General features: G+C 42.3%; 1 protein-coding gene across 1 annotated transcript; it reads right to left on the bottom strand.

Annotated features, from left to right (window-relative positions):
* Positions 1 to 166: 166 nt before the first annotated feature.
* On the bottom strand, positions 167 to 26,038 carry HECA (hdc homolog, cell cycle regulator). The gene is made up of 4 exons (XM_053973554.1): positions 25,749 to 26,038; positions 10,549 to 11,589; positions 7,272 to 7,426; positions 167 to 4,624 (listed from the first exon to the last, which is right to left on the bottom strand). The coding sequence occupies exons 1-4, from the start codon at positions 25,978 to 25,980 to the stop codon at positions 4,460 to 4,462; spliced, it is 1,593 nt and encodes a 530-aa protein (XP_053829529.1). The 5' UTR covers positions 25,981 to 26,038; the 3' UTR covers positions 167 to 4,459.
* Between the last annotated feature and the right edge of the window lie 1,820 nt (positions 26,039 to 27,858).

Here is a 27,858-nt window from a genome sequence, read left to right as displayed (position 1 = left end):
GACATTCCTAAAAATGCTCATGCAGCACTGACTGTGCTACAGAAGGAGCACTTCTGATGTCAACAAAGTGAACAGGACTTCAGTTTGGCAAGGTGGCATCACACACACCCCACCATGACCCCTGTAGTACAACAGTCTTCAAAATGACAACAACAAAGCTCCACTGTAACCAACACAAAAAAACTGGTTTTACTGTGTCCTTTAAACTTAAAGCAACTGGAATAATTCTATAAAGAGCAGGCATAAGAAACAGGGAAAGAAGAACCCACACCATCAGCTGACTGGTATTTATTACTTTTTAATACAGAGAACTCACAACAAAATATTCTCTAACAACACACGTAAATGATATCATAACCAATTATTTTAATTTCATCAACATTCATTTGCTATGTACATATTCTTCCATCTGCAAAAGTGCAATCCAAGAATGTCTCAACAAGAAACTTTTATGGACAAGTATATTTTTGAGGGGTTTTCTCACCAGTGGCCTTACAACATGTTTGTCCTTGGGTTACTTGGTACAGCAAAATGAGGAACACATGGGAGGGGAAAAAAAAAAGGAAAAAAGGAAAATATCAGGCTAGATGCCTCCCTTGTAGGAATATTAATTAATTTTCCAATTAAACTCATTATGAATACACAGCTCATTACTGGAGATGTTAATGTAAATAGACTATAGGATAGTCTATGGTCTGGCTATAAAACACTGTAGTTTTAATGACTCTGCAGCATTAGACAGAACAACAATTTCAGGCTGTTCACGTTGGTAGATATCAAATTACACATCAACACGTAAAAGATGTCCATTTTGTTAGCTATGGTTATCAAAATTTATTTGTAGACATCTTAGTGATGAATTAATTCAGTTATACACATCCAAAATATGAAGTCTACCTAAATGCAAGCCTCTCCTATGGAAAGGAGAGTTAACTACTGGAAAGAAAAGCATTTGCACATGCAACTCCTATTGCTATCACAAGGAGTATCGTGCACTTCAGAAGAGCAGACTGAACCTCCAAATCCAGAGGAGTACATTCTCATTTACAAAACGTGTTTCAGGCAAATTTAATCTGACCATGGGCCAGCTTTAAAAGAACACACAGCATCAGAGAAAAGAAAGGTAATGAAGAATAAACTAGCCAAATAAACAAAGCAAGCAGCTCCTTAGCTTGGGAGGTAATTTTCCCTTACGATGCATTTGTAAGCTCATGACTACTTCCAGTGCTTGTCAAGACAGGAAACAGAGCAACTGTGGTCTAGTTTAACCTCCAAAGTAGCCATTAGGTCCCAAAGAAGTTGCATTTGCACTTCTACTTCAGCAAAGCCCAGGAAACTCTCCTGGCCAAAGGTGAGGGCTGACTGCTTGACTGGAATCTGCATGTTAGAGACAATTGTGTATTTTCCAGCAACCCAAGAGCAGCTTTCAGTACCAACAAGAAGCAGGGAAAACCTTTACAAATTAGAGATAATTTACTTTGGAGGGAAAGTTCAGAAGAACCTTTCTGTAGCTCAGCTGTTTCCACTGAGGATCATTTTTACAGTGCTATGTATGCTGCTAGCCTCCAGTTGAGAGATGTGTTTTACAAGAAAATATGCGTTCCTTAAGCAGTAGGTAAGACTCAACAGCAGAATTAAAAGGAAAAGCTGGCAAAGAACTAAACTGCTTTCTTAGAGAGATTTGTATGCAATTCCTTGTCAGTGTTACAACTTTAAATGTGCTTTTCCCTTCCCATTTTCTCAGTCTGTTCCATTCCTGGTTTTGACTTGGATGTATTACACAATCTCTCAAATACTTATTTTTAAAGCTGGCCATATTTCCTTTATTCCATGTCTACTCATTTTTGATTGTCACACATACAGGTCTAGAGAGGCATCCAAGAACTTAAAGGGCAGAACTGCAAATTAAGCTACTCTAAGGGAGGCAAACAAACAAGTATCTAGGACAACTCCAGATGCCACTTCTCCCCTACCATGTGCATTGTACAGTGACACCTCCTCCCACCACTGTACAAAAAAAGTGGGCACACAATGCCATGTATCCTATGTGGAAGCTGACACCCCAGACTCATGCCGTGTGACTGGCACTGAAGACTGAACCTACAGTAAGAGATGTATGCTTTAATTCCTCTCTTTAGTTGCTGAATTTCAAGAGCTTTGTCTTTGCTGTGTGATTTTAGGCTGCTGCAACAGCCGCTGTTTTGTCTGGTCTGGTTCTCATAGTACTGCCAGGCAACAGAACTCCAACCTTGTTAGCCACCCTAAGTCCAGCAGGCTGCTCAGCACACCATCAAAGTTGAAGGGCTCAACCTTCTGGAGGAGTTAATGCAAATTATAATTCCATTGCTCTTCACAAGGGAAGTCTACACTGCACAGCTAATTAGGTTTAATCTGCAAGAAATCTCTGTCCTGCCCAGGTATGCCCAGGCCAGGTCCTGCTCCTAGGGCCAATGGGCACAGTGCTGGTCCCACTGCAGCTGGGCTTCGTGTAACTTTGTAGTAGCCATGAAAGGACAGTGTTAGAAGTCTCTCAATGTCTTTCCCATTAATTCTCCCAGAAGAAGAAACAGGTTTTCCCAAACTGTTGCCAACAGGACAACTGCACAAAACCCCAAGAACGTGCTCCAGACCCAAAACCAAGCCCAGGAATTTGCACAGAAGGAGAGGAGTGGTGAAGGCTACCACAGCCTGCTAACATGGCTGTTCAGAGCAGCGCTGGACCACATGAGCTGGGTGGCACCCAAGGACACTGCCACTCAAACTGTGCCATCAGAAGCGCTCTGTGCAGCTTGGGTATTACTTGAAGGGTAGCTAATGCTAAAAGGAGCTAATTCTGCAGTGGAGACAGCCAGGAAATAAAACTCTGAACTCGGCATTTTTACACACAAAGAAACATGGATATTCAGCTTGAGTTTTATGTGCACAATAATTTCTTAATTCAGTAGAAAGTGTAATTCTCAGTCCAACATAGGAAAAAAACACTATTTTGGCTTCTGACTTTTTTGTTTTCTTTCCCAGGGTGGCAGACTATCTGGGCCATTTTCAAGACCATGATTTTAACAGATACACTCCAAAAAGATTCTAATTTGGAAAAACAAAAGAATTCAGAAGAAACAAAAAATAATCCCACCATGTAAACAGAAAAAAACCCCACAATTCCCCAGTGGACAAACACTTAATAAATACACTATTGAGAAAAGCAAAAAACCCAAATGTCCCTTAAATCTCAACCGATTTGAGAAACCAAGCGAAAGATTAATGACCTATTTTGAAAAATTTATTTAAGGAAGGAAGAAATGGGAGTCAAGAAAGAACAACTGCAGAGTCTACAGGGCCAAGCTCTCTGATACAAATTCACTGCTTAATGCAGTCTATTATGTACAGCATAGAGGCATGTAGAAAGTAAATATGTTAAGTCTACTTTCTTAAAACATCTCCTTGTTTTTAGATCCTAGACTGACCACGATTTTGAAAGAAGAAGGTGCAGCAATTAATTGCTTTAAAAAGTGATGACATGTTTTGCATTCAGTACCTGTCAGCTCATACAGGTCTGAGGGCCCAGACCCACTTCATGGTTCTCCTTCCACACCAGTCACACCAGCCTGCAGCAGACAGCAAAGCCTCAGTCCCAGCAGGCACATACAATCACATCCCCGTTCAGCTAAGCCAGTTCCTTCCCTAAAATGTCTGTGAAGAAATACCTTTAAATAAAGCATTTTAAGATCTCCAGCTTGTTTTGGTATGAGCACGTGACCCAGCTGGGCACATGACAGCCCTGTTGGAAGCAGCACTACTGCCTGCACTATAACTCAGTGAGGGCAATGCACATCAAACGCACATAGCAGGAAGACGCGATGCTGAAAGAATTCATTCAAGATTGCATTTTCTGACACATTTACATTCACTTGTCATGATACCTCAGTTTACCCTGGTCATGGGAAATATGAAAGAAAGCCTGCTGAGGGGACTGGCAACAAAGGGCCAGCTCCTGCACCCCTAGGAACCAATGCAAAAGGCTGAACAAATTCAACAACAACAGAAACATTTCTTTCCGAGGATTTCCCATTTCCACCAAGCTGGAGGAACAACCCTATGCAATTACCCATTTTCCAACTGGACATATTTCTCTGTCCTTTATGTCTCCCCACACCCTTCCTATAAACTGTATTACAACTATACAAAAAATAAACCCAAATAATTTTTAGCTGAACTGTACCCCACACACGGGATATATTGAAAGGCCATTAAATCGGCTTGCATCCAACCTTCACAGAGATCTTGTCAGGAGGATTCTGGTTTTAACAACATGTATATATACATATTAATATGTACACTGACAAAGAAGCTGCTCTTTCAGTTAGAAAAGAAATTAGATTTCATCACAGAATGAATCCTATAAAAAGATATGTAATAAAGTTGAAATACCCATAAAATAGCTATTACTAAAGCAAAGCTTTCGTCAATAAGCCTCCAAAACTTTAAATGAAGAAAATGGCTTCACAAAGTGGTAGTCTAGATTTCCACAGTGAGGACATTGCTGGACGTTGCTGTATTCAGAGAAATACTGCATGCCAATCCGCACATCTATTACTGGCTTCCCACAGTGCTTACAGTTCAGTCGAGCCTGTAAAAACAAAGAAACAAACAAAAAAACCTTTTTGAAATAACCACACTCCCCTCAGCTTCTCACCTCTGGAAAAGAAGGCGCCAGAGGCAGTCCCCTGTCCCTGCCAGCAGGAGAAGGGCTCAGTCAGGAAACTGGCAGTAATGGGATGTGCCGGTAGGGACATTCCTCACTTGGACTGGGAACTCGCAGGCACACACCATGCCTTTCAGATTAAAGACCACCACCAAATTCTGGGGAGTGAGTCACCTCCCACTCTGACTGATGGAAGGTAGAGAATATCAAGGTTTATTTTGTGCTGCTTAATCTCTGAATCAATTCCTCAACCCCCAGCACAAGACGTGGTGTCTCAATAAATCATTAATGAAGTATCAAAGCAAAGAGAGAAATTTCATATTTGTGCCATGCAATTCAACCATTTAGGTTGACGTTTGAACATCATCTGTCTATGAAATACATCAGCATTTTAATCTTTCGGCTTAACAAACTTATAATTTGATCTACTTTATCAGCACAACATGGTATTGTGTCACTTTAAGTGTCTATTTAAACACTTATAATACTTATCAGGTTATACAAACTAAACATCACTTCAATACACAAACTATTCTACAAAATCCAACTGAGAAAGAAGCAACATTAACTGGGTGGATATGAGAAATAATTCAAGGTCATAGGTAAGGATGGACAGAGATATTAATATTCAGCTGTTGCAAAAAAGTGAGACTTCAGAAGAAATCTAGCTGAGAAACACAGCCCATCTGATACAAAGAAAGCAACAGGCAGCATGAAAGCACAGCAAGCCCTTTGGATAATCAAGAGAAGCAGAAAGGATTTGAGACTGTAAAGAAGCTAAAGAGTAAAAATGGCAAATGAGCAGCGAGGGCCTGAGCTGCACCATAGTTTAACCTCACAGCACAGTACACTAATGAAAGCTTCAGCTCTTCACTGAAAAGAACAAAAAGTATTGTTTAGGCCATCTTGATTTACGGGATTTTCCTGGATGAGGAGAGAGGAGATTATTAAAGTACTATCCCTGTTGAGACCAGACTCAAAAATAAAAAAATCAAAAGCTTCACTGCAATCTGCTCTGCTTGAAAAGCAAAAATTTTAAGAAATACAATCTACTAGGTTATGAATTTTTATGGAATTCTTAACCGAAGTGTTTTCTCCTTTACTACTGTCCAGCACATCAGCTAAGAGTTAGCAATCTGATATTGGTTCCAGTTTATTATTCTACATGCAAATTTGTGATGTAGAATTAAATATTTTGAAGTAAGGCATGAAATTATTCAAAATAAATCCAGAAAGGCATTTTGGAATTATATTATATACCATATTTAAATGTCATTCTTCTGTATGCACAGAATCACCTGTAACAATCATGGTGAAACAATAATGCTTATTATCTGGTAATCACAGCCACTCAGCTAATGCTTTTACAGCAAGCTCTTATACCATGTACTGTCACACTGTCCATTAATCATGTAATTAAGACTCTTGTATAATGAGCTATTAAATCTTTTCTTGTACATTCAAGAGAAGCAATTCAGATTTGAGGCTGCTGACTTTTAGGTACCAAGTTAGTATCAGAGCTTTCCTTACCTTTAAAAGTTCCTATTTTTAGAAGGAAGTTACAGCCTCAAGAGACACTAAATTTGGAGGTAATGTATCAGTCTGTAGTTATAATTGCTACCAATGTCACCTTAACCAGCAGCAGCAATATAATTTCTCTTTTGAGCAACACATTTTGGTAAATATATTAAATTTAAAATAAACAGTCAGTTTGCATATTGACAAACTGGTATTTCAGATGGCTTTAAAGTATGCACATTACCATGAAATGATCCCAGTTTGAATGGGTGTATCTCTGCAAGGCTCCCCTCCTGACCCACTATCACCATCTGTGTGTCCCAGCAAGCATCTGGAGTGGAGCACTGAGTCATTCCCAGGCAGATGTTTTTTTCACAGCTGTCTACCCCTACCTGCACAGCAGAAGTGCTCTGTCCATCATGTGGACAATTAATTCTCTGGAATGCAAACAATCCTGCAGTCTCAGGCACACTCTGGAGTAGCCCCAGGCCTTGGATCTTCCTCTCTCAAGGGATAGATTAGGTGAGTGTTTAATGAACACAAAGTTGCTTCAGGCTACAGTGGGTGAGTGCCATCACCAAGGTCAGCCACAACAAAGATTAAGGAGAGCTGAGTAACCTCCAAGCACAAAGACACTTTGGACACTTTCTGTTCCCTTGGTGCCTTTTGCTACAATTATGATAAAACACAATTTATGAACTAAAAAACCCTGGAAACATGAAACGTCTGCTCAAAATGTGGAACTATGCCCGACACTAGTGATGCTAGTGATGAAGCATCAGATTTAATTACCAATGCATTTAAAGGGGGCTTTATTTAAAAATATTAAGTGTATTAACCACTGACCCTTGCAATGACTTTAGTCTAGCTAAAGGCCATTGTACCTCTGAAGACTAAGAGACAGAGACCCATCAGCCCTCTTGTATTGCACTCATAGGTACAGGCTTGAAAAGAAGGATGGAAGGAGGAAAGGGAGAAAAGATACACAACCTTGACTTTATCTAATCGGTTGGAATTTCACCTTATGAGTCTTACTTATGTATGGTATACTAACCTGACAACAGGGAGATGCTGCCAGAATATCGTAGGTATACATAGTGCCCAGTTGATGCCAGCTTCCATCCCATCGGGATTTGCACTTAATGCAGATAATTTTGTGAACCCCTTCTAAGCAGTCTACACAAACAGCATAGAGGTGCATAAGCCTTCCTGTGGACAGAAAAGACACATCTTAAGGAGCCAAAAAGAGAAGACTAAAACAGACATCTTCTGCAATGTGATATCTGACCTTTAGTGATATAAATCACTTTTTTTTTTTTTTTTTTTTTTTTTTTGCTTTATAAAGAGTGAATGATAAAGTAAAAAGTACTTCTCCATAGGAAATACACAGGGATTGACTGAAGCTATGCAGAATTCAGGAATTAGTCATCACCCTGCCCACTCTACCTTACATCATTTGCTGGTAAGTTTTAGCAGAATATTTTATAAAAGGAGTTGTTAAACCTCCAAAAAGTGATGCCAGGTTAAGCTGAAAGATCATCTGCTGTGTTTCCAAAACCAGAATATTGCCCTAGCTTCAGCCCCACCTGACATAAGAAGTGGAGAAGTGCTGAAGCTTATTAGCAAACGTGGTACAGATTCATTTAACAACTTGCTGGTTGTTACCAGCAACTCCAGCAAAGAGGGAACCAAGGACCTAATTAACAGTCCCCATGGAAAAAAAGCAACAGTCAGAAAAGCAAATTTTTTTCATGTACTTTTTTCTGACTGTTCATTAACAACAAGTATATTTACATTACATATAGCACATACAAAGACTTTAACATGCCATTCAGAACTATCAATATAATGAGCTCTGTCATCACCTTAGGCTCTGTATGCACAATGCTTTCAAAACCTGAGTTACATTTATGTCCATAAAAAACAAGTGGCTCAGACCTGGAAATCAACTATTTTCACTACATACATGTGACTGAACTAACCAATGCAAAATCTGAGACCGACTTTCACAGAAAACCAAAATTCCAACATAAATTATAAAGATCTGGTACCGAAATTATGCCTGCCTTGTAGTGACTAAATTGATTTGCAGTTTAATAGTTGGATATTAGAAGTGGCCTGACAGCGAGTACTAATCCTATAACATACCAGATTTTGCACTGCTATGTAAGACAGAGCTAAGCAGTAGTGAACTTACAGATCAGCAACAAAACAGGACTGTGTTCAACATGTGTTCACCTTGGATTGCAATTTGTGCTCTTTAGCATCAAAGCATTGAACACATCACAAACTGTAATTCAACAGACACAGATCTTGTAACTCTTCTACAAAAATGGGAACAAAATATTAATAATTTATGATTAGTCTATATCAGACACAAATTTAATAGTCTGTGTTTTTAGTTGTTTTGGTTTTTAAGCCAACTATTTTAGAAAAACAAGAAAAAACAGACTTCTTAAAATATACATACAAAATACACTTACTAGTGTGAGCTGGTAAAAATTTAGTGATTCTACACTGGCATGTTCAGCTCTAGAAAACATGATGGGATGAAACTAAAATGTATATAATATACATATAACAAATATAATTAACTCTGTTCCTATAGTGAACACTCAAGATTGGTAATGTTCAAACAACTCCATGCACAGCAGTTGTGTTGAGCAGGAAGATAAATATCTTTCCCCATCTGAAGTTCCGCACCATTTCTGCATTTTAAAATACTACATTCTCCCCCCATTTAATTTTCAGGATACTTTTTGTATTGGAAATGAGGCAATATCTTAAACATGCCTGAGGTAACACAAATGATTTTCTGTACTGAAAAGAAAATAACAGCCTGGAATAGCACCTTATAGCTCATTTCAGAGAGTACTTCTGGTAAGAAACCATCTTACCCAGGACAAGAAAGCAAAAATTTAACAATTAATTAGTCACAACAACTTGTCTGAACAAGTTTTTCAGATATATCATCGAACAGTGAAGAAATAATTAAGATTAAAAAAATCATTTCACAGTTTCATTCTTAGAGGCAAATGCTAATAAACAATGAGTTTCACTATTATTACTAAACCAGCTTTTTATACTGAAAATCACAAGCACATTGTGTGATTCTCCATCAAAGCAAATAAGCATAGTTATCTCACATAGGTATATCCTGTTTATCCTGAAACTTTTCTGGCTTGTATATTTGCCTATTGGTTTTTCTCCTTCAAGTATATTAGGCAAGACAGAAACAATAATGTTAGCATGAATACAGTTTAGTGACTTAGTGCATAGTGATTTAAGAAAAGAAAAAAAAAATACAAAGTTTACTAAGCAAAGATATGTTACATAACACATATTATGACCATGCATGGGATACAATGTATTTTATTGAAAGGTGAGAAACTTTAATGCTAAAATACCTCTGGTTAATCCCTTACCAATACACTTTTCAACATATAATTCTATGCTTTTGGCCACCAGACTCAGAATACTTTCTCTGACTTATTTTAGGCATGCCGGCTGCCAGCAGGCTGCAGGACAGGTACATCCAGCCATGTACCACCCTGCTCTCTTAAGTTTGGGCCACAGCTTTCAGGAAGAGCTGAAGCTCATGCTGGCCCACATCCATTTGTTTCTCTAAGAGGGAAAAAAGAAACACATGCTATGGTCTCAACTCATCTGAGAGCTAGGACATAACCAAGACACAGCTCAAGCATGTGTAAGTTTGGAAGTCTAAAACCTTCACTGCTACACTGCTGCTTTAACACAACATATTAAAAGCTTATTCTTACTACATCCTACCTCTCCAGGCCTATGTTTACACAAGCCAGACTACAGCCTTTTCTGTATTTAAGAAATAATACTTTGCTATAAAACAAAATTGATACTCTCTAGTCTGAAAGCAGATGAGAGGTACCTCACCCTCATCAGTGGAACAAATACAACTTTCACCCAGGCTGCAGCACAGCATGCTTAAATTGAAAAGGTTGTTTAAAAGGTTGATGTACATCTTGGAATAAAGTTCCCAAGAGATAAATGAGCATGCATAAGCTCCAGAACAGACTGGCTGGAAAAGCTTCTCATGGTCTACCTAGAAATCGGATCAGAACTTGTTTAGTTCTAAACCCAAACACAAGGCATGGATCTTTCTATACGGCATCTTTTTGTAATTTCTTCTAAGTGTTTCAGTCTGATCCACATGAATATTTTGGACATTACTTCAAGCTTTACAGAACTGCTTAAAAATGCGGAACCAGGATGAAAATCTGTAATGGCAGGGACAGGGCACAGAAGGCAGTTCCATCATTTAATGAAACCTAGTATGACTGACAGACAACCTGTACCTTGAAGGTGACAGGGAACATCATATTCAATTTCATCATGTCTTGATGGGCTAAGGAACAGGGTCCCATCCACCAGCGGAAACTGTTCAAACACTGGCAGCGCCCTGTGGCACAGAGCACAGTTTACAACATTCCTGTGGCTGGCACTGAGAGCAGCAAGGATGAACTTCCGAAGATCCTCCCCTTGGCCCACCTGGGCATCGTCTTCCATTCGCACATGGAAAGTATTCAATTTATGCCTGGGGATGTGAGTGAGCAACTCAGATAGATCGAGCCTTCTCAGAAATTGCACTGGGGTATCAAAGTGTCCTGATCTATGTGCTTGCAAGCCAGCTGCCCCGTAATCAAAATGTGCATTCCTGAACATGCCCCCACCAGCCATGTTCTTCTTATGGGGCTCCAGGTGAATGGCGTTCTTCAAAAACTCTCCCAAGTATCGCGAGGAACGAGGGCCGCTGAAATGCGTGGGGGCGAGGATAGAGTAGCCGGTGGGTGGGGACTGGCCAGGAGAGACGCAAGGCGAGCGAACAGCGTAGCTGCCACCCATGACACCCTTCTCCTGGGAGTTCTGCCTGTCCATAGAGTGCCTTCGCTGGAGGTCATTACTCAAGCCTTTCTGCGGCTTATTAGCTGGCCTGCCTTTTTTGGCCTCCTCTGCTGACTCCGTCATGGACCTTCCCGTACTCTTCTCCAACACTGATTTCTTCTTCTTGTCATCCTGCATTCGCTTCACCTGGTACCAGTCTGTGTCCTTCTTTAAATGACCCTGCCCACACCGACAGGAGCAAAACCGAAAAGCCAGGTCGTATCCCTTCTTGGTCCACATGTTTTGGCGACACTGCTTTTCGTTCCAACTCCTGGCTCTGCCAATGCAATTGAACTGGACAAGGATGCTGCTTTCCCACTCGTAGAAGCACTGAAGGTGCATCCAAGTGCTGTAGGGACAGTGCTCGTTGTTGCATATAACCTTCTGGTAGTCATCCTTCTCCAGGTCCACCGGCCTCCCAAAACTACAGATCAGTGGAGTAGCACAAGGGGCTTCTGTAGAAGGTAAAACAGATACATTAATAACTTAATAGCCCATTTATTGCAGTACTTTCTTTAAATACTGTGACAAACACACGCAAGCTCTTACTAACAGGCTGTATTACTGAAGGGCCACAAGCGGGAGCTCTGGGTTGGTGCAAAAAAGCAGAATTTACCAAAAAGAGATAAGCATGTGAAATGTAAGCATTGTGCATAAGAAATGCACAAATAAACAATCAAGATGACACTATAGTCTGTTTAATATTCAAAACCAAACCAAATGCTCAGAAGCATTTGCCCTCCTCAAGCATTTGTGGATACCATTGCAAGGTGTTAGGAAGTAGGGAGAAAGCATTGTGAATGTTACTGGAGGGCTGCTTTGAAGCCTGAGAGGAAACATGGGGAGAACACACAGAGATGTCAGTTTGAAAAACACATAAGCAATACACATAAGTAAGCAAGTAAGCCCAGCTTTGCAATCATGGGGAGAGACAGGAACTGATCTTTTCTGAGAGAAAAGAAATTTCTTTTTTGGGGACTGAGCAAGAGACAACAGCTAGGGAGAAAAGGAGGGAGCAGAGAACTTTGAAAAGCACGACAAAGAGCTTACGTTCTTAGTACAGAAAGGAGAGCCTTCATTACATTGCTTAGGCAAATACAGACTATATCACCACCACTGACCTTCTGGATAGCTAAATTTCACAAACCAAACAGTTCTGCAGCACAGACAGGTGAAAAAAATCTAAATGCAACATGATATTTTATCAGCAAAGTAGTAGCTTTGCTATATCCTTGAGCAAAGAACAGTTTACTTCAATTATCTCACAGCAACAGTATCAGCTTCTACACAAAAAAATGCTCTACAAAAGAATTTTCTGTATTTATGAACCAATGACATTTTCCAGTTCCTCACCAAAGTACCACAGACTACATATGACTCTCATTGCTGGCTGCTCTGTTGCAGATGGGAGGCTCAAAGAGATTGGAAATCTTCTACTGGAGTTTTTGTAAGAACTTTTTAGATGCTGTAGCAGGTTGACCCCCACCACAGATGCTTACTCAAGTATTACAAATAAATTTCTTCTCTGTATTTCTGTCTTCCTAACTATTGCACTTCATCAGAAAGCTCTGTTCCAACCTTTTTAGGCTGCTTTCAAATATTAGCAGGCTTCTTCCAGGTCTTCTGTGGTCAAGTGCTGCCTCACCCTATCTAAAACACAGCAATCAACTTCCTGAAGTTCCCCTGAAGTCTCAGCCAGAGCCCCAGGACTTATGGCAGAGGTGCACAGAGTCTTGAGGAGAGAGACTGTCATGACTGAAGTTTTTTCCCCTTAGGACTTTAAATTTCTATCTGATGAGCAGGTTAAAAAAACACCACTCTGTTGCATTGTTTTTAATCCCATTTTTATGCTTGCACAAATAAAACTATATAATTTGCAGTAGAATGAGAGGTTTTATGCTCCTAGATGTACTTTGACCCTGACTCTCAGTAAGAGACATGCTATCCATCATCACCTGTCCTATAGCAGTTATATACAAATTAGATGCTCTGCAACAACAGATCTTTGCTGTGCTAGTGGTCCCTTTCCCAGCAAGTTTTTGGAAAAGGCTATAAACAAACAAAATGTTCAAAGCTACTTTCAATAAATTCAAGATTACTGAAGTTCTTAAAACTTACTTATACCAAAGAAAGAGGCACAAATTGCACAGAAAAACTTTCCTGAGCCATTCCCTGGAAGATGCCACATCCTTCACTTAATTTCTCTGTCTCTGTTTCTAATGCCAGAAGTGACACCCTTACAAGAAGAGTTTTTCTGCAATACCTTTCCTTCAGGGAGTGGCCTGTAAATTGCAAGCAGAACACATTCCCAAAAGCTTTCCTTCAAAGAAGAAAAAGCCTATTTCATTTCAAAATATGGACTTTTCAGTCATTAAAAACAAATTACCAAATTGGAGAGAACAGAGACATGAGAGGCTTTTCCTGAAGACTCTTTGGAAGTTCCTTCTATAATGTGACAAATATTTTATTATTGGTTGTCTCGCATCTCTGAAAAGCCCACTAAGAACATTCAAGTTTGGAGATGTCTTTGAGAAGCAACAATTTTATTGGCTATCAGTGACTAATTTTTCCTTCACTCTTTTACTGAGTATATTAAGTACAATGTTGCTATTATTTACTACAATGTTGCTGGCCAAGACCAGAAGTGAGTAATAACTTACCTGCTCTGAAACACAATCCGTCAGTTTACCAGTTCAGAGGTTTCCCCCACATTCTCCCAGACCTCAATTCAAGTCACATTACTACAGCAAGCATCTCTGCAAAGCTTTTCTTCATTTTCAATCTTTCCTTCATCATATTTAAGGTCTGAAAGTATAGTTCACTATTAATTATAGCATCCTTATGCAATTAAAGACCAGTTAAACTGAACCCATGAAAGGTCAATTGTCAGAAGTCATATGTGAGGCAAGGTACCAGAGGCACCAGTATGAACAATTCTCACTTAGGCATTTCCTTTATTCATCTATTTTGGTAGATATTCCTTTCCACCATTACAAGAAGGCAGCAAAAGAAAAAGAACGTGCCAAAAAACCACTTATGCTCTCACTGTGTTTCAGAGAGTAAATGTTCTAACAGTTGCAGGTATAATTATAGCTGACAGCTGAGAAAGTACTACACAGACAAGTCTAGAATTGAATACAGACACTATACGTGTTCATCCATACCAGCATAGGTAACTGACTAAAAAAGGGAAGCGTTTCCTTGATCAGCCTTTGAACATGTTTTTGAGTTTGTATGCAAAAACATATTATCTCAAGTTCCCTGAGAAGTTTACAGACTCTTCTTCACTATGTGGACAAAAAATGAAATTAATAAAATAAGTGACTGAAATACGAAAACTATCACCACAGCGCATGTATTCCAGAGAATATGTCTGCAATTACTTAATTATCATCATGTATTCGGTGTCTAGAGGGTAAAATAAAGGTGACTTTCAACAGACCTTTTTTTCCCCCTTTTCCTAGTTAGTCAATGGAAATACTGTGGAATGAGATCTTCTCCAGTTTCTCCTTAAGAATTTACAGACACCAGATTACCTGAGGAACTTCCCACACAGCGGAACCATGGGCAAGAAAAGGCAAAGCTGCAAGTTCTGGACAGCGATGTCTTCTTCAACATTTAAGTTAACTAGATGATTATGAAGTTTTCACACGTTCCCTCATCTGATCTGCTATCTGCAGTGTAAATTGGCTGGTCACATAATCACCACAGCAAAAGCAGGTCTAGAGCAGCTGGAAGACAGCAACAGAATTAACAAAGGCCTTCCATCATGCAAAAGACCCCAGTAAACTGTTAAATGGTGGCACTGAAATTGCTTTGGAAAACATCATTGCTCAGAGGAGAAGCTGGTGTCTACTCACCTCTTCTGGGGACTCATCTGACATTTCACTACTGTCACTGTAGCATAGGAAATACTCCAGGAAACTAAGAGGTCTCTCTGCCATGTTGCCATGCTCCACAGCACAGGTTATGCCATGCAAGTCAAAGCACCTGCTTTCACTGATGCAGATTTGCTTTTATCAAGTCTGCTGGTTTGGAGAAGGCCCTGATTAAACTGCTGCAATATTTCCACAACAGAAACTGAGAATCCCAGTATGGCTAATTTAAGTCGTCTCAGTAGAAAGTTCTACTGCTTTCTGTAGTTTTCCTGTATTTAAGAAAGCAGAAAATTCCACTACCTGAAAAGCATACAAAAACCTCAAGCCAACATTTGGTTTTGCCACACATTTCAAATTATCTGTACAAAACAGACTGTGCAGGACCGAACATCCCTTGCAGACTTCTCTGTACTCATGTGTCCTGCCAAACATAACCATGCCACATGTTCCTCCATAAAGAATAAATGAGAAACAGAAAAGACATTTCTGTGCAATTTTCCCAGTTCATGGCAACAGATATGCCTTAGAAGCAAAAGAGACAGCATTCAGATCAGTATGGCAGCCCCCTTTTAGGTAATGTGAAGAGCTCTTCCCATCAATTCACACCCTTGAAAGTGGTCTGGGTTATTTAATCACCATTTTATAAATAAGACAGAGCACTTTTTTCAGTATTACAAGACTTGAAAAAATTCTTGTTATCAAGCCCTTGTACTTCCCATAATTAGAAATAAATTTTAAGATATTATTCAAAAGGTCAGAGCTAGAATCATTGTCCTAATGTTTTATGATGATGGTGTTAACAATTATTGTCAAGAGAGATTATGGTGGGAAGTAAATAGAAATTACATGGCCAAACTGCCCATCCACACCTATAGCCCTAAGCTGGTTTGTCACCTAAATATAATTTGCTTCCAAGTAGCTAACAGCTCAACAAGTTTCTGCTTTCCAAAGCTAAGAAACTGAACTTCAGTGAAAATGAAAGATTACACAGTATCAGAGCAACATCTAATCTCCCAGCAGCTCATTTCAAAAGAATGCCAAAATAACGATAAAAGAATTTCTATTTAACTCTCAGTTTCAAGATGGGTTTCACAGCCTAAGAGAACAAAACAAGACAGCATGCAGTTTTGTGTAGCAGAACAGCTTCAACGTAGGCTGTCAAGTTGCAACTACAAGCGTGTGCTGCTTCTTTCAATACATTATGTTTCCACATAAAAAAATAAATGTTTTCTTATATTCCTCTGTAGTGATTTAGAACAGTGATTTTGAAAATAGTTGGAAGGAGCAGTACATAAATGTCTTCTAAAACAGAAATAACATACGACATTCCAAACACACGTACATTTGTGCAAAGATAGCTCACTGTTTAAACAAGGTTGTGTTTTATGTTTGACAGAGTCACCATAAAATTAATTTTTCTTTCAAAAATGAGAATATGACAGTAGACTGCAAGGAACCTGGATTGGTTTTTCTGGCTTTTTGTCGTTTTTTCTGTTCAGGTTTATAAACATCCATAAAAGCCAGGAATAGGAACAGAAACAGAACATCTGAGAAGTACTCTTTCAACAACAACAAAAAAAAAAAAATCCTCCCACACAAATTGGTTCTACCTTTTAATAAAAAAGAAAGGCAGTATATGAAGACCATCCTTCCCATTTTATGACCCAAATGAAAGCAGAAGAACAACAACTGCCTGAGGAACTCCCCTCTGGTGAAGTATACTAAGGAGAATGTTGTTTACTTCTCACCCATCATTAAACCAAAGATGCACCCAGCAAGCCAAATGCAATGATTCCGTGGCTTCAGTTTCATGACTGCTCTCATTTGTTCCAAGTCCTCAATGCAGGTACCTAAAGCAAAATTCGCTCTTCCCTGCTATGCTCCCACATTATCCATTGTGTTAAGCACCAGAGTTTTTCAGTCAGTGGACAGAAACAGATAATTATTTCCCATACTCATCGGCATAGGTTTCAGCTCACTGCACAGATTTGCCATCTCTGGTAAAACTCAAGGGAGGTGTTAAACATGTGAGGCTGGGGGCACAGGGAGAGGGAAGTGCAGTGGTGGCTTGACAAGATGGCCCTACTGTCACCTTGAAACAACTGTCAGGCAACAGTAGATTATTAGGGATCTGGAAAAAGAAATTATCCCCCAAAAAAGGGAAAGGTCTTGGCTCCAGATTAGTTGCAAGACACTTAACTGTGGTTTGCTCTTGGTCTACTGTTACTCTAGCATCTCTTCATCTATGCCAAGGACACACTAGTTGCCAGCACATTACCAAGGCCAGAAGGGCTCCTGTGGGACAGATACCTTGCAAACCGAACACTTTAACCTCTAGCCTGCTTTCCCATGAACACTGCTCTCTTCACAACCTTACACAGCTAGGAATTGTTCACTCTGCCAGCCTGAACCAGAGCTGAGTCGCTCCTGGAGAAGGCCACCAACCATCTGCATGAATCTTCTGAATTTCCCCTGCCATCAGCATAGCTTTATTTTAACTGAAGTCACACCATATTACTGCAGTAATACTGTAATGCAGCTGTAGAAAATAAACCACCACCACTACAACAAAACAGACAGAAAGAGAAAACTTGAATTAAGTGTCTGATGTATTTGCTTTGTTGAACCTTGTAATGCAATCTAATATTCCAAAGATTACCAAGATGTGACAAAATGGTATTGTCATACTCATAACTGGTTAAATAGTACAAATAAAATGGCAATACAGAAATGACTGACCACTTTCCTAAGAGCTTAAGAGCAGCAGAAGAATGCAGTAAGAAAAATCATTTCACAAGTTGATCCAAAAGGCAGGCTTGGATCTTCAGTGCAGCAGGAACAACAACTAACAGCTGATAAACAGTAAGAGAAGTCTTTCAGAACAGCTCAGCTTGGGGCTTATACTGGTAACACTCACTGATGATGACTGATATCTCTTCAAAACTTCTTAAGCAATCTTTGCCAAATGATCAAGACAAAAGCTTCCAGGAGGGAAGGGAAAAAAAACAGGACAGCATCACAGGCTTTTTTCTGTACCATAAGAGTCCCTCATGCTCTTGGAAAGAGAAGCTAAGGCCAGCAGTAAGCAACAGACAGAGCAAGTGCCATTGCAACGAGGAGTTGTCTGCAGCCAGTCTGGCTGATAGCTTTACATCTATCATGCACCTACATATTGACATTGTCAATAGGTGCCAATCCAGAGCTCAAACCTGCCCCCAAAGAACACACAGCTCCAGGCAACACCTACTCAGAAGGGATTTAAGCCATAAGCAGTCTCATTCCCTCATGTTTTACCCCACGTGCAAGATGTCACTTATTCTATTAAGTGAGTAGTAACATGAAGTGATCACCTTCCCCTAGAAAAGATTTCCGGTAATTTGGAGCTGCTAATCCCTGTTCAGCTGAGAATTTAGGTGATGAGACTCCAAGAGGGCTCAGTAGCTACTAGAAGCATCTCCATGCACTTTACTTATGCTAACTTCACATCTGACCTCTTGACAATAAAAAAATAAATTAAAAAAACACACCTAGCAACTTCATAGCAGCAGGAAAATACCATGGAAATCGTGAAGGCTTAACTCATACCTGCCACACGAACACCTTCTAACTAACAGCACAGTCTGAGCTAATGCCTGTTTATGAAATCTGCAACCAGCATGTGATACAGTTATCTGCAGCTCTCATTCAACCACCCACTCCCAGCTCAACCATCACCTCAACAAAGGCAGAAAATCAAGATTGAAACTGTACAAACTAAGGAAGATAGGCACTTACATGTGCGCAACAATTTTGTAGCTTGTTTACACAGCCATCTGTGCTCCAACCTGAACCTACTGCCTACGCTGCTGAAACCCAACACAAGAATTCATATGGTCTTGTAGAAACCACCATCATCGGTACAATTATCATCTAGCCAACTTAGCCAGTTTCTTTGCATTTAATATGTGTTGTCCAAATACAGAAAACAATCACAAACAAAAGCTTTGACTTTTGCTTGGGATGTATAGACCCTCTCTGTATAGAATAAATCTTGCCCTGGCTTGTGATGTAACACCTGAATCCAACTGGAAATATCCCCAGAGAACAGACCTAAGCCTCTACCTGTATCAGTACCAGGACAACTATGCACTCCCAATACTCCCATGTGAACTCTGATTCCGTTTAACCAGGTCAGAAGACAACTGGTACTCTGTGCCATAAGCAATCATGCCCCAGCTAGGAAGACTCATCAGCATCACGTGGATTTTTCTGATGACTTCTATAAAGGTGACTGCAGAGATTAATGACTATCTCAAGACTGGTGGGCCTTAATGTGTTTTGAACACTGGCTGTTGCTTAGTCTGCACATGAATTGTCCCCGTAGAAAAGCACCGTAACCATTAAATCCTCTCACTTTAGTCTTCCAAGAGCTTTTAAAAACTTGAACTGCTACAGAGAACTAACCTTGGTGTTTCAAGAAACAGTCATTCTAATAATAACTAATGCAGATTCTACTGTACCTGCCTTCACAAGTTTTCAGTGGCAAACTCCAACTCATGCTGGAAATAGAGATAACTGTGGCATGCAGTAGATGACCTAATGCCAAGCACAGATGTAAACACTGCAGGCTGGACTCGCCCAGACTGAGAGCCAGCTAGCCACCACACCCAGTCCAAAAGCATAAGAAGGCAAGAGAGAAAGGAAAGCAGGTTGAATCAAGTGGTACCAACACCTATTATATTTTCAAATCTAGGGATATTTGTGTCATTGGTCTATCCTTCCCAAGTTTCAGTGCGACAAACTGTATTTTGCTTTCCATGCCAAAGGCTAAAGAAGAGCTGGTAGAAACTTGGTGGGAAACAGAAGATGCAGTACCCAGCATCTCTTCAAGACAGCAGCTCCTGATGCAGAGTTGTTGGTTCCCACAGACATCTCCCTCACAATGCCAGGCTCGGTCCCAGCCCTGTCATGTACCACCTCTGGCATCTGTGTGGCACACAGAGACCTCAGTTGGACACTGCTCCCATAATGGGAGCAGTGCACACAAGGGAAGATGGGGAGTGCCAGGCACACTCAATAGCCAGGCTCCAACAGAAGCTGCCTCCTCTCCCAGCAGGCATCCTGAGAGACAGGAACAACAGCAATATCCCTCTCAAGCCCAGGAAGGAGGACTGATGGACTCTGAGAGACTGACAGAAAGACATAAAGGCTGAAGTGAATGCTCTCAAGATAAATGTCACTAAAGTCTACCAGGAAATGCCAGTGCTCCACTCAAAATCCCACAAGCTTTCAAAATGGAATTACCCACTCCAGTGACTAGATTACTGCTTCAAGAGGCCTCTTTGAAATTATTTGAATTTCTATCAAAAGAGTTTAAAGAAAGCCCATGTTCTACTAATCCTGTTATAATTTAGACACCTTGAAGATTAGCTGTAGTATTTTACTCTGAGCTGAATGCAAGCTTTTCCTCTGTTTTTTCCCTTACACATGCTGCAGGAAGAAAAGCAGAGAAGGATGGACTTCTGCCAGCCATGACAGTACTTTAATACCAAAAGATGTCTCAATATGCAAGGCTGTAAGCAAGGCTGAAGAAAACTTACAAATGTCTCCAAGGGCTAAAAATCATTTTGTCACTACTTGTTAGATCACTGTGGGTAAGATATGGGATGAGTACAGACAAAGCAAAGCAATGAGATCAAAAACTGTATTTCCTTGCATGAAACAGAGCAAACATCAAGTCTAAACTTTATTCATGAAAGCACTACACTTGAGCAATAACTAATCACAGGACCACAGAATGCTGTCAGGGCACTGATAACCATTTTGATAGCAAATAACTTAAAAAACCCAAACTTAAATAGGTGTGTACTTGCTTGCATGAAAGGATAATATTTGTTTTACTCAGTAACACCATGAACATGATTCCATTTGCAAAGATTTGCAAAACATGAACCGCATTTGCTACCAAAGCATGTAATTGCATAGTTTTCAAATCCTAAAACTAGCATGAAAGTCCTTTTGAACCTGATTTGCATTGATAGAGACAGTGAAATTTGCATTCAATTGATTTCTGCAGTTAGAAGAACACAATGGTATTATAAGGCAAAATTAGTTCCCCTTAGTAAATTAATAGGTATTAAATTTTGTAGTCACTGCAACAGAATAGAAACTTAATTTTCCAAGTGGTCTCACTGATACTAGTGGGACTCCCTCAGGCTAAATAATCAGAAGGTGCCAATACTGAACATCACTGGAGTGCCAAACTGGAACTGGATGTTATATGCAGCAGGGAACATTTGACAGCAAATATTAATCCAGGCTTAAACACTACAACAATTCATTCTCTGAAATCACATTTTTAAATTAAACATTGCATTGATGAATTTTACGTCCATCTTTAACTATCCCACATCCAGGATATAATAATTTCTTTTTTAATAAATCATAATTGTTGGCCAGTCACAGTGTTCAACACATTAGTCACTGTTGTGCTTACTGATTTCCCTCTCCATACACTTTTCTTACATTAGCATTTTTATTTGAAAGTAAATAGTCTTACAAATTTGTGAAACCCAGGTGAAGTGTTCAAAAGCACAACAGATCTGACTGCCACCAGCTCCACCTGCCAACCAAGCACCTCACCAGCCCTGACACTTGTGCAGCTTAAGGGCTCACCTATGGCGGGGGAGAAAAAAAAAAACGGTCTTAAAACAGGTGGCCAGTACACTGTAGGACAGTGATTTAGAGACAGTTTTGCTGTGGGGGTATTTTTAGTTTAATTTGGCTGGCTTTACTGAATTACATGTTAAAGGGGAAAAGCACAGCTAAGGAGACACAGCTTTTTCTTTTCTCTAGTCTTCCCACAGCAACAGTGCTGAAAAGAACAGAGTGACAATGACAGAGGGATGAAGCAGCAAGATGTTAAGACAGGAATCACCAAGCCAAAGAAGAGGACTTGGCTCTACTGGACAATGAGATGAAGAATGGAAACAAGGCAAAGAAAATGGATAGAATAAGGAATATTAGGGTCAGAAACAACTCTATGTCAAGACTAGAGCAAGACATTTAGAGAATAAAGGGATAAAACAGCTGGAGCACAGTCTGAAAGTGTCCAGCCTCAGCAAGGCAGAGACAGAATAGGAATTTGCTCCTCAGAGCCTCAGATCTGAAAGGTGGATTCTCCTCTTCTGATGATGGGACAAAGTATCCACAACAAAATGTTACACTCATGTCTGCAGATGAAGGCAACCAACTAGTGCCATCAGGAACACTGCCATCAATGGGGTAAGTGCAAAATCCCATCCAGTTGCTGGTATAATTTTACACAATGACAGCTCAGATTTTATAAAAAGTAATGCAGAAAACCAGCTAGAAAATCAGAAAATTAAAATCTTTTTTATAAACATAATTCAATCACTCTGAAGACATGTAATCTAAGAAATGAGACTTTCTGTGACATCACATCTCACTTTCCCTGTGCACTGTGATACCGTTAAACCAGTCCACCCACACCCTATAACCCCCTCTCCTTGACCTGTGCATCACTTAGTGCAGAAAATGGATGTACTTTGGTCAAGAAAGATTAATCTATCATATGGTCTGATGGAAGAGATAGGAACAGAGGACATAGCTAGAGACTGTGAATCCCCCTTGTAGGCATCATCCCAATACCTGCTGAGAAATTGAGAGTGCAAGGTAAGAAAAGCCATCACATCTGGTCACTGGTTATGCTCTCTGCTTTCTTGATTCCCCTGTGGGACTCTAGAACCCTTCAAGTGTAGTTTGAGCTCTGAACACCAAAATTTCAAAACCACCAAAAAATTGAAACGCCACCAAAAAAAAAAAAAACAAAAACCATAAACAAATCCCCTGTTGGGGCAGGAGAAAAGTCTGCTAACATTTCTCAGTCATCATGTCAAAAACTGGCTGATAGTTTAAAGGAAAAAAATTGTGCAGGGATTGAGGCAAAATTTATCACAATGTAAAAGTGAACAAGAACTTTCCACGATAAAGGGATGCTGTAATGGCAGATCTCAATCACATGGCACAGCTAGTCAGTGCTGCACAGAGAAGCCCAGAGGAAATTAAAAATTCTATTTCATTATGCCACATGGATGAGGGGCAGAAACAATACATGCACCACACAACGAATTGTGAAGACTATTGTGTGCCCCATACCTGAATCACTGTCTCTTCATGAGCAAAGTAGGGTCCTGATGTGACTGTGCAATTAGACTATCATACTGACATCACAATGCAAAGCCAAGGTCTGCACAGACATTTTCAACTGTTAAACCTACTGCTTTCATCTCTGCATACTTCTGTCATGCCCCATTAATGAAAGAAAGCAGGTTATGTCATTATGATCATGCACTGCATTCCCAGGGTACAGGTGGAGTAGGAGAGCAGTGACACAAGGCACACACAAATTACACTAGAGAAGCATAGGGCGACAATGCAGAAGAGAAGAGCAAACCCAGAGTCTCACAGGACCAGTGAGCCTGGGCAGCACAAGTCACAGCATGCAGCTGCAGTGTCCAAAACAGCACAGCTACGAGCTTCCCAGCAACCCAGCAGACTTAATCCACAACCCAGATAGTCTCCCATGAACAGTCAAGCCTTGACTGTGCACAGCAGAACTCTATTAACCCCACCACTCACTGCAGCAGGCCACATCCTCCATAAACTGCTCAGTGATCAAGCAACCCTCAAGTGCACAGCCTCTTACAAATGTCTGGAGTCTAGTAATGGGCTAGTTGCCTCCAGGGCGGTGGCTACAGTACAAAGCTTCATTTCAGATTCATTAGGTCTGAAGACTTGAGGGAATGCATTATCACTGTATAATCTTTTCCCTGCACATGAGCCAGATTCCCAATTCTGCAGCACAACCTGAACCAAAACTGTTGAAAGCTTTGCACTTACCAGGGAGAATACAATTTACAAAATGTATAGCTCAGGACTATCTGATGATGCCAGTGTAAAATAAAGCTAGCAACCACATCTACCCCTCCAGCCTTTATAATTATAAAGGTATGACAAGATGCAGTGATCCTGTCAAGGCAAAGATCAGGTGTGCTGACCAGGCAGCTTACAGCAAATGTTGAAGCCAAGGTCGCACCTCTGTGGTAAGGGGGTAAAAAAAGGGAAGTGAGGGATTTGGTGAAAGAGTCATGGGATGCTTCTGACCACTGAAGTGATATGGAAGCAGGGAAAGAGAATAAAAGAGCACCTCACGTTATATGTCAGAAAGGCAGCCTCAACTTCTGAGGAAGCTGGCCAGCACAGGGGAAGGCTATGCCAAGCATGTGGGACACACATGCAGAAGAAGACTGATAACCAGTCCAGCTAGCGAGCTGTACCACTACCAGCATTCACTGGCATCACCTCCTACAGCACCTGCAGATGGAACACCACCTCATCATCCACAGACAATACAGCCACTCCAGAAATGCACCACTGCTGCCACTTGTGCTTGAGCAAAACAAAAATTCAAAACAGTCCTCCTCCCCATCCAAAGAAAAGCCAATGTGGAAGGCACCACCTGCAATGTGGATGTTGGACATATTACATTACCATACTGAAACCATGATAAAAATACTCCAGCAATATTCTAACTCCTGTTAACCTCTTTTTTTTTCTTTTTCTTGTTCACTCGCTTAAAGCAAATAGTAAAGAAAAAACCCAAAACAAACCCGAAAAGGAAATTCTAATCATTCTCCATGATTCTCTGGAGTAATACCCTTACAAAAGCAGTCTGGCAAAGACCTTGTGAGCTAAAGTGATTCATAATTAATTGATAATATTTCCAAGGAAAAGTTTCCATTAAATAATACATGGGAATCAGACATCTCAAAAACCAAACTAAGACACTTGGAAGTGCCTTTCTAACAGCAGTAGGCAAAACTATCGTCACAAAGCATAATACCAGTTGTAGCCACCCTCCCACTTTTTGAAAAGCATGGAGAGTAAAAAGCTGAAATTGAACTTGGGAGAGGAAAAAAGTGAAGAGTAGGGACTCTGCACCGCAGTTTGCAAACCTAGCAGCAGAACTAAGAGGTGGGTTTTTTTAGCTTAGCAAAACTGTAATAAAATCTTTGCCTGCCTTTAGTTTTACCTGACACATCCTTTTGCAGCGAAACAAACACAAATAGCAATTCAAGTTTCTGCAAGACATCACCTTACCAAAACCGCCGGGAACCAAAATCCAACCCACCGACCAAAGGCAGCATAAAATGGTTGATGCGAAGTGAGCACGTTGCCCTGACAAACCTAACTGCTGTACAACGGCAAACAAAACTGACCGAAAAGCAGGACTCCATTTTTAATCGTGACGGAATAAAGCGGGGATTTTTCAACGGAGCTCCGAATCCGCTGCCGGCGAGCGATGCGCTTCCCGCCCGCCGGGGATGCGCTCTGCCCCCGGACCGCGCTCCCAGGCCGCCCGCAGCCAAGGCACCCGGGCGCCGCGGGCTCCCGCCGCTCTCAGCATCGCCGCCGGGCGGCCCCCGCCCTCCGGCAGGTCACCGGGCGGGGACACCCCGGCGCGCAGCCCCCGCCCCGCCGGGTGTTTCGGGGAGATCCCGCCGGCGGCAGCCGCGCAGGGCCCAGTCGACACCCCCCACCGCCCCGGGCGCCCGCCCGCACAACCCCTCTCTCCGGGCGCGCCCCCGCCCCGTGGGTCCCCCCTGGCAGCCCCCCCGCTCCCCGCCGCCGCCTGCGCCACCGCGGGAGGCCGCGGGGCCCGGGCCGCCGCTCACCGCTCTTGACGTCTCCGGGCGCCGAGCCGCCCGCGGCAGCCGCGCCGCCCGCTCCGCCGCCCGCTCCGCCGCCGCCGCCCGCGGCCGCCGCTCCGGCTCCGCCGCCACCCGCGGCACCGCCACCCGCCGCCGCCGCGGCTCCGCCGCCCGCCGCCGCCCCGTTCTCCTGCTCGTCGCCGCTGCTGTTGGCGCGCTTGTTCTTCTTGCCCTTGCCGCCCTTCTGGTTCGGCATCGCGGGCCCGGCCGCCGCCGCGGCGGGGCGGGCGGGCGGCGGCGGCTGCGGAAGGCGCCGCCGCCGCTACCTCCGGCTCATGGCGGGGCGGCGGCGGCCGCGCTGCGCTGCGCCGCGCCCGCGGTGGGCGGTGGGGCCCGGGGGGCCGGGCCGGGGAGGGCGAAAGGCGTGTCCCTCTCGGCCGCCCGCTACCGCCGCCCCTCTTCTTCCCGGAGCAGGCGCGGGCGGCAGCGGGAAGCGGCGTGCACTGCGGGGGGGGCTGGGCCCGAGCCAGGCGCGGGCGGCGGGAGGGGCTTATCGGGAGAGGGAAAGCCCCGCTCCCGCCGGCACGGGTGGGGGGTATGCGGGCCTCCCGGGAGGGGCGGGTCGCGCTCTGGCGGGAGCCGGAGCGGTGTCCCGGCAGCCGGGGCAGGGTGACGGGCGAGCGGGGACGGGGGTCTCCGTACGTTCCCCTCGCTCCGGCCCCGGCGCTCCCGCCGCGGCGTCCCGGGTGCTGTGAATGTCCGAACAGCGGGGAACACTTGGAAAATGTCACCTGAACGTGCAGGAATAAAAAGGAGATGAAAGGAAACCAAAACAATGTGGTCTCGGGTGGGGGGTGGGAAGCAGAAAGCCTTACAGCTGCACAGCCCTGACTTTGGATTTCTCAGCTCATGTGGTTCCTGATGGGGGCAGCTCCGTAGGTGGCGGACTGCGGGGGCGAACCTTTTGGATGCGAGTTACAGGAGGACTCAAGTGCCGCGCTCCTCTGGAGCAGAGCTGGAAGCACCGTGCCTCCACAGAGGCGTTGTCGAGGGGCAGCAGCCTCATCTTCTCCAGGACTCCGGGCTCGGTGCGAGGCACTACGGAAAATGGGTACCTAATAATCTTGGGATTCCTGCTCTCTGGGACGCGAGATGCTGCCCGTCAGCTGCAAAACAGCAGCACTCGTGACATGCCTTTTCTTGGCCGACGAGCAGCAGCTCATTGCTCATAGGTGTCACCTGCCCGTACGCTCACGTTGTGCCTACCAGCTTATCCAACTTGGGAATAAAAAACTGCAGCCTATCATAAGAACATCATTCCAGCTCCCAGGATGAGCCGTTATTCTGAGCTTGGCAAGCTTTTCCTTGCACATAAATTAACTTTTTTTTCCTTCTCATCCAGATCCTGGAGAGGATCCATGACTTCCTTATGGAAGAAGTAAACAGGCATGCAAGAAATTGAGCAATTATGTTACTGGTCTGTGGCTGGGAGGACAAAACCATACCTGAGCTGTTTGTGCTCTAGAGATCAAAGCAAAGTGGATGGGTCAAAATAAGTGAGATCTCTCTGATAGGAATGTGCCACATTTTGTAAGTCACAATTTTGTCTGAAGTAACTGGGCAAAATGACTGGAACAGTTCCCAAATCTTTTCCTTTTAAAAATGACATACATTCTGTATCATCTTGTACCTGTAGCCAGGGCCTTAGTTTCCCAAGAAAATTAGCAGCTGTATTTTCAAATAGTCTTGAAGCGACTATCACAAGAAGTTTTGAGTCAAATAGCCTAGTTTCTTTGCCTGCAGATGTCAGCATTTCAGAGATATTTTTAAAAGGTTCCTTGTGTTGGTGGAAATGTTCTGAAATTATGTGCTTTCCAGTGTCTTGCAGTCCCACAGTAAAATGTCCCTGCCTACCTTAGTTCACAGTTTTGAAGCTTCTAAATTGCATTTCTATGTAGAAACCAGAGGAATGGTGAAATTGTGGCCAGTTTCTGAGGCCACAAGTCTGGACAAATCCTGATTCCAGCCACCTCAGTTGCAGGACTTCAATCTGTTTTGGGAAGAGCAAATTTTACCCCTAGTACTGTAGGTTTATAAAGGAAAAAAAGAAAAAAGAACCTTTCCACTATTTCAC

The sequence above is a fragment of the Vidua macroura genome, chromosome 3, assembly GCF_024509145.1.
Source record: "Vidua macroura isolate BioBank_ID:100142 chromosome 3, ASM2450914v1, whole genome shotgun sequence".
NCBI lineage: Eukaryota > Metazoa > Chordata > Aves > Passeriformes > Viduidae > Vidua > Vidua macroura.
Note: the sequence above shows the minus strand (reverse complement) of the source record. Positions and strands in the feature narration are given on the sequence as shown.

Coding starts and splice junctions, on each gene's coding strand:
- HECA (XM_053973554.1), bottom strand. CDS start 25,980: ATGCCGAACCAGAAGGGCGGCAAGGGCAAGAAGAACAAGCGCGCCAAC. Junction 11,590..25,748: donor GCCCGGAGACGTCAAGAGCG/GTGAGCGGCGGC, acceptor TACCTTCTACAG/AAGCCCCTTGTGCTACTCCA. Junction 4,625..7,271: donor CAGCATCTCCCTGTTGTCAG/GTTAGTATACCA, acceptor TTGTTTTTACAG/GCTCGACTGAACTGTAAGCA.